General features: G+C 34.7%; 2 protein-coding genes across 2 annotated transcripts; one reads left to right on the top strand and one right to left on the bottom strand.

Annotated features, from left to right (window-relative positions):
* Nucleotides 1-524: 524 nt before the first annotated feature.
* LOC129923419 (uncharacterized) lies at nucleotides 525-1,526 on the top strand. The gene has a single exon (XM_056014297.1). It carries the CDS (start codon nucleotides 525-527, stop codon nucleotides 1,524-1,526), a length of 1,002 nt encoding a protein of 333 aa, XP_055870272.1.
* Nucleotides 1,527-4,962: 3,436 nt separating this feature from the next.
* LOC129923418 (uncharacterized) lies at nucleotides 4,963-5,970 on the bottom strand. The gene has a single exon (XM_056014296.1). The coding sequence runs from the start codon at nucleotides 5,968-5,970 to the stop codon at nucleotides 4,963-4,965; it is 1,008 nt and encodes a 335-aa protein (XP_055870271.1).
* Between the last annotated feature and the right edge of the window lie 2,134 nt (nucleotides 5,971-8,104).

The following is an 8,104-nucleotide window of genomic DNA, read 5'->3' as shown; positions in this document are numbered from 1 at the left end:
TATGGGTAAGTATATTATGCAAAAGATAGATCTGGAAATATCTAAAGTGGGGGCTTTGAATTTCGGGATTTTTAGGACGCCGCTGAGTCTACTCAACTCTAATGGGTACTTGACCAGTTGGGCAAAGTAAAGGAAATTGGTCATTGTGAGGGCTACATGACACCCTGCTCGTTAATTATTGGCCATAGAAACAGATGACCTCAACATCATCTACCCCATTGGTCACAAGGTCTGAAAGGGAACTTTTTTTTACTTTAGTTCTATTAAAACATGTAATGTGTTGCTTGTGAAATGGCGTGTTTAAGTCTCTAATTGCCATGCACGATTAGATTAACGCATTGATACGTGTAGGACGTAATTATTTTCTGTTTTGAAAGAACGTCTCTAATTTAAATGATAATTATAAGATAATTTATAAGATATATTGTTTTATATAATTATGTTTCTTTTATTATTATATAAATTTTATAGTCTTTTGATTTAGAATCATATGCACATTGGATCTAACCGTTCAAGACAGAGAAATGATACCTCTAAACAAATCTGATTGGTCAGTTTGTGAGTACGAGGACGCAACGCCGATAAAACTGTTTACCTTACAAACCATGAACTGTTACGTCAATCCAGTAGTGTCCATCATTGGTTTCATCGCCAACATGATGAGCATTGAGATCCTTCGACGCAGTGGACTCAGCAAACCTTCCAACATTCTTCTCCTGGGCCTCGTCGTCTCAGACAGCATGTCCCAGATGACGACCTTGAACTTCGCCATCATCTTGGAAGCGTTTGGTCCGGACATGGAGTACCCGGAGCTGTGTGGATGGCAGTACGAGGAAGGTTTAAATTACTTTCTTCTGGTGTGCAACATAATATTTAAATTTCTCGGGTTCTGGGGTCAATACGTCAACACTGCAGTGCCAGTTATAATTGTCGTAGAGAGATTTTTTGCTGTTTTCAAACCCTTGACATTTAAAGCTATTGTTACCAAGAAAACCATGACTACTTGCGTCGTGTGCGCTTTTCTGTTTTGGTTGCCATGGGCCCTGTTTTATATTTCCAGCTATCGCATGCACATATTCCTGTCCAAGGTCATGGTCTTAAGCGTTGATTCTATGGACATTAATCACGCCACTTTGTTAAACCTCTTTTACTTTTACATCAGTGACATCTTGTCATCCTGGTTCCCCATGACATTTGTTTTAATAGGCTGCATTCTGACTTGGATCAAAGTCAAGATGACCTTTAGGCAACGTAAGAAGTTGACGTCTGCTAATCAACGAGTGCAGTGGTCGAACAAGACGACCAGAACCCTGTTGACCACATGCGCCATTTTTACAGCAACAAGGATTATCTCCTCTTTAATGAACTATTTAATTCGAGAAGGTGGAGTTCTGATTACATACATCAAGATCGAATTCATTAATTTTGTTTTTCTAATGAATTCATCCAGTAATTTCTTTGTGTACGTTTTCTCAAACAAAAAGTTGTTGACCATATTTAGACAGATCATACGATTGGACAAGTAAAGACTATTGGCAAAGTTATAAGGGGATATGAAATACACAAATACATTTCAAGATATTCGTATATATTTCAAGCTACTGTGTTAAAATTGCTTCGTCTTTCAAAAATATCAATTTTAAATTAGGCCTATTTTAATTGATTAAGAACTATATTAAAAAATCATTCTAGAATTTTGAAATGTTTTGACATTACTCATTAGTAATTTATAAATGTTTAATTGATAAGCTCTTCAAGGCAGTCTGTTTGTTTTGTTTTATAGGTCAAGAACGTCCCTTGAGAATGGAAGATTATTAATTAAAGTCTCTTAAGTGTGCATGTATGTATGTATGTACATCTCTATGTTTGTAAGTATGTTACGTATGTATATGTATGTATGTATGTTACGTATGTATATGTATGTATGTATGGATGCATGTATGTATGTATGTATGTATGTATGTATGTATGTATGTATGTATGTATGTATGTATGTATGTATGTACGTACGTACGTACGTATGTATGTATGTATGTATGTATGTATGTATGTATGTTTGTATGTATGTATGTATGTATGTACGTACGTACGTATGTATGTATGTATGTATGTATGTATGTATGTATGTATGTATGTATGTATGTCCAGAATAAAAATTAAAAAAAAGATTGACTAATCTTGATAAAACTTCACATAAATGCTCCTTGCATACTAACGGTAAACCTATCTTATGTAAAGTAGCGACCTAGAAACCCCCTTCCCAAAGGGGTATCTAACTGGAGCAAAAAATATATTTAAGTCGTGAACGAAGAAAGATAACTTACAAGTAAGACCATTAGCCAGTAAAACACACACACACATACAAAATATTGTCCTCACGGACAATAAAGATTATTATTATTATTATTATTATTATTATTATTATTTTTATAAAATATTTTTAAAAATTGATAAGATGCCTATATAGAAGTTTTTCCTATCAGTATAGCTTAGAGTGCGTAAAGGACTCACCTCGCTATTATCAATGAAAAACATAGTAATGTTTATTTTTTATTAGTGTCAAGAAAATTGAAAATCTATAGACACACATACAGGCTTATGCATAGTTTGTCCATTGTCTTTGGTTTCATTAAATCAAAATAAAGACTGGGACCTTTATTGATACTTATATAGCTAACAGATATAGATGGCTCTCTGGCTCTGCGGTATGCCCTCTAAACTGTCGTTCTGTTGTTTCCATGGTCTCTGGTTCATATCCTGCCCGCTGAAATCCCCCGTCGTCCTGGAGGAGTTTTGGGCTGGGATATAGATCAAAATTATCTTTAACTCTGAAGGAACATCCGAAACATGTGAAACATTTTACAAACAAACATTTCAGATTTTGTCTAAATACATTGTCGCATGATTCAAATCGTAATAATAAAAATGTTCACAAATAGCGACATTGAATGAAATTAATGTGTGTCTATTCATCAAAACTTTAGCCCACGTAAGGAAGACTGTCACTAGCATAATGTGTATACTTAATGATCTTGTAAAAGTTTTTACAAATAAAGCTTTAACCGCTTTGCTCATTGCAAATCCTCAGCATATGCCAAATTACTGACAATCAAAATCTAGCTTTGTGATGGTGCTTAAAGTACATACATCAATAAACATCTGGCGTGGAAAAACGAAAAACATAATCACACATAAAAGCACACTAAAACAAAGCTGTTGTTAAAAATTTGAGTGTACACAATTATTTATTAAGTATTTCACAAACAAATTTAATCAGAATGACTGTCATTGATTTTTTAAAATTATTTCGAATACTGTCGTTGAACGGAAAACCTTTCGTTTCACTTTGTACTATAGACATTTCGATCCATCGGGAAAATAATGTACTATAAATTAGGCTTATTGTTGCTGACTTAAAGTTATTTTAACAAATCAAATGGAAATATTTCAGTTTAGACAAAAAAAATGCTTTGGAATAATTAATAATTTGACAATTTAAAAAAAAAAAAAATTTGTAATCACAATTTGAGATTGATGCAAAAAAATTATAAATATTTTTTTGCAAAACTATTTCACAACAGATTTTTTTTTTTAAATTATCCCGGGCCTTGCTTCTCAACATTAACATTATACCCGTGACGAAACATTCGTTAGAGGAAATGATTAGGCGAATAGAGAAGCAATACTGCACCCCCTAGGGATGCCTATATATCGAGTCCATTGCACTGGCGGGGATGGAATAAACACACATTTCCTCAAAGGACCATTTTTATGGCGGACATTTGCACGTTAGACGAGATAAAGACAGGGCCAGCTTTTGATAATTCGAAGCCCTAGCCGAAGTTAATTTTGTGGCCCTAAATAAAATTTAAAAAAAAAAGTTAAAAATAAACAGCGAAAAACTAAAATACACAGTTTATTAAAAACCTACTTTTCTCTACATGCAAGTCCAGAAATAACTGAAATTCATATATCGCAATTTCCGCAGTACATGCAGAGTTTGACTAGTAAACATAAAGTGATAATGTTCTACTTTGTTTGAGATGTGATCCCAAGTTTCGCATTTTTGTTTCTCTACACTTGTTTAAATCCTGCGCGAGGCCCCCACCTATTGGAAGCCCTATGTGGCTGCCTAACACCGTCTTTGTAAAGAAAAGAAATATGGGGAAGTCTTCCCCGATGTTCTCGGCCTGCGACCTCTCTGCCAACCTGAGCGCCCTTGGATACCAGCCATCGGTAATAGGGATGTAAAAATTTACAATAGCTTGTAACTTTAACCAGAAAGAAATTTGTTCAGACAGGCAGAATGAGGCAAGTTTTCGTGACCCTAGAACTAAAAGTGTTGTCAGAGTTCAAATTATATATGCTGCTTGCTTGTCTCTTGTGTTGTCTTGACTTGGCTCGTTAGGGGTATGAATACACTCAATTACAACTATCAATACTTGCTTAGTTACTCACATAAGAACAATTACTACTTGATACACTGAAACTCCAACTATAGATATCCTTTGAAATACGAATAATACTTTAATATTCAATAAGCACATAATGAAATCAACCTCAAATATTATTAATCAACAATCACCAGTCCATCGACTTACATGTTATATACATATATAAACACCAGTCCAGGAAGCAACGTCCAACCTTCCTGGACCGGGAGCAAGACCACACTAACTAACACACTCTCTCGCACATTCAACGAAGACGTAACCATTCAGTTCATAACACGTGCAACACTTTGCATTCATAACAAGGGGATATAACAATCATACCAAAATATCAAACTAACATTCATTCTCGCCATACCTCCCCCTGACAAGTGTCTCTGACTAAACGCTTTGGATAGTTACAAAGAAGTAATAATGTGTAAAGTGTTTGAATTTCACTAACTTCAGTATTTACTTCAAATGTTCAGTCAATATAAAATACACAAAAACCTTCAAACTTTGTCTATATATCTCATTCTTTCTTGTCCAAATGTATGATTTGTTTAAATATTATGAACAATTTCCTGTTTGAAAAGACATACACAAAGAAGTTACTGGACGAGTTGATTAAGAATACAAGATTGACGAATTCAATTTTAATGTAGGCAATCAGGACTTCATCGCCACGAATCAAATAGTTCATTAAAGAGCAGATAATTCTTGTTGTCGTAAAAATAACGCACGTGGTCAAGAGGGTTCTGATCGTTTTGTTTGACCATTGCACGCGTTGATTAGCAGACGTCAACTTTTTACGTTGGCTTAAGGTCATTTTGACTTTGACCCAAGTCAGAATGCAGCCGAACAGAACAAATGTCATTGGGAACCATGATGTCATAATGTCACAGATGTAAAAGTAAAAAACATTAAAAGCCGTAACGTCATTGATATCGGCTACGTCATTGCTCATAACCATGACCTTTGACAATAAAATGTGCAGTCTGTACATGGACATCCAGGTAATTGCCCAAGGCAACCACATGAAATAAGTAAACACAACCGATGTAATCGCCTTTCTTCTGGTTATAATTTTCCTAAACGTCAGGGGTTTAAAAACAGCTAAAAATCTCTCTACGACAATAAGAACTGGCACTGCAGTGTTGACGTATTGACCCCAGAACCCAAGAAATTTAAAAATTATGTTGAACACGAAGAGAAAGTAATTTAAGCCGTCTCCATACTGCCAGCCACACAGCTCCGGGTATTCCCAGTTAGGACCAAACGTTTCCAAGATGATGGCGAAGTTCATGGTGGTCAGCTGGGACATGCTGTCTGAGACGACGAGGCCCAGGAGAAGAATGTTGGAAGGTTTGCTGAGTCCACTGCGTCTCAAGATCTCAATGCTCATCATGTTGGCGATGAATCCAAGGATGGACACTATCGGGTTGACGTAACAGTTCATGGTTTGTAAGGTAAGCAGCTTTAACTGCGTTACGTTTTCATACTGGCAGATTGACCAGTCGGTTTCATTTAAGACAATCATTGTGATCGATAAAAATAAATAATTGATTTTTGATTTCCTAAATGCTCAACAGTTCTGGACTGAAAAATAGAAAAAAATTACTTTGAAATGAAAACTAATTAATTTGTTCAGAGCTTATCTTTTCTTCTCATTAAAAGTAAGGTTTTAAATTATGAGGCCACGTTGGTTTAACATTTCTATGCGCTTAGCTCTGACTTAAAGGTTGAAGTTTTGATAAAACTTGACTTGGCAAAAATGACTTCTTCGCATAATGGTTTTTTTTTAGTTACCAAGTAAGAACATTTTTTAATTGGAGTATTTCATACATGTATAGTGAACAAAACAAAGGCAGCATTAATAAACTATGTTTTTGAAAGTTAAATCACATTTTTGTGCTTTTTTAGCAATGCACCTTAGAGATGAAACAGCATATAATTCGTATTACTGATCTAAAATTTGGATATAATAAATTATACACATTATTAAAATATAATATTTTGAATTGAAACTCACACATTCATTTAAATTAGAGATGTGTATGGTACCTGTCACTTTCAAACCTTGCAATCTTTAGGACGGATGATTTTAAGGTCGTCGGTTTCTTTGGACAAACTAGCAGGGTGTCATGTGGCCAGCACAAAGAGCAACCGTCTAAACAGTATTCACGCTATGTGGACTGAATATTTTCACTTGTTGTAGGGCAAGAGGAGTTTTGTTAGTCATTTGAGACAGTTCATTATTTTTTCTTGAAAGTGGATGGAGGCTTATGCTGAAGCTTTGTTCTTTTGTTAATAAACTTATTCCTCTTAGAGTACCGGACTCAAAGATTTCAAGTTGTTTTTTTTTTTCAAGCAACAGTATCTTACATAATTGTCTAGTGTATTGATTAAATCTTTAAAAATTCGATAAAATAGTATTGGCATTGTGAAGAAACTAACCAATATGTGAAAATTCATATAAATATTTCCCGAATAGGCCAGTGACATACATAAATGATAAGCTGCCTGGTCGTGCGTAATGCGCGCTGGACTGTCGTTCGGTCGTCTGTCTTGATGGTCCCGGGTTTATATCCAGCCCGCTGCAAAACTCCATCGTCCTGCGGGAGGATTGGACTAGAAAGTAGATTATCTTCAACTCCGAAGGAACATCTGAAACATGTAACACATTTTACAACAAATGTTATATTTGTTTCATGCTAACTGCGTGATTAGTGCTCCCAGCTCTGGTGGGTACCCGACATAAGTTGGAGAAGGGTAAAGGCGGTTGGTCGTTGTGCTGGCCATATGACACCCTCGTTAACCATGGGCCACAGAAATATCATCTTCTCTATAAATCACAAGGTCTGAAAGGGAACTTTTTTTTAGCTACAATATTCGGCAGGGAAAAGGACTCAGAGTACGTCACTGTGCTCAATTAAACATACAGAAATGTCGGTTATTTTAATAATGACAAGAAAATCTTAAAATGTATGTAACCGTTTTACCAATAGCACTTTCTCATCAATTACGAAATTGAATATAATACACAATTCGTATTGAGACTGTCTTGAAAGTACAGTAAACATTCTAAAAATCAATATCTCACGTGGGAAAAAAAAACAAATGCATAAAACATTCGCTAAAAATGCTGTGAAAAATACCTGCTCCTCAAAACTAAATGGTAAACGCAAAAAAAAAAAAAAAAAAACAAGTTTTTATTATGTAAATTACTAACAAACGTGAGAATTTAATGCCATAATAATTGATTTTTACATTTGTTACATCGTAATTATTCAAAATAGTCCGTTTTTACTCTAGACATTTCAATCCATTGAAAAAAACGGTATTCTCTAAAGTAGACTTACTGATCAAGATCTAATCACGCTACAGGCGTGAAGCTATTTGAACAAATCGATTTGAAATATTTTAGTTTAGATAATCGGTTTTTCTTTTTGAATAGGTGATAAATTGGACAATTATTTCTTCATATCGTTTACCCTTTATTAGATATTATTATTTCCAAAAATAAACTGTTGATGCAAATTATTGTGGCAACATTTAAAACTATTTCATAGAATATTTGTATACATAGTTAAGGAACAACCTCTATTCACACTAGTGCCACACTAGAAAAAGCAATGTCTCTGTAGGTGTCGAACAAAACAAAACGACAAGAG

Source organism: Biomphalaria glabrata, chromosome 16 (assembly GCF_947242115.1).
Source record: "Biomphalaria glabrata chromosome 16, xgBioGlab47.1, whole genome shotgun sequence".
Taxonomy (NCBI): domain Eukaryota; kingdom Metazoa; phylum Mollusca; class Gastropoda; family Planorbidae; genus Biomphalaria; species Biomphalaria glabrata.
This window is presented reverse-complemented; position numbering and strand designations above follow the sequence as displayed.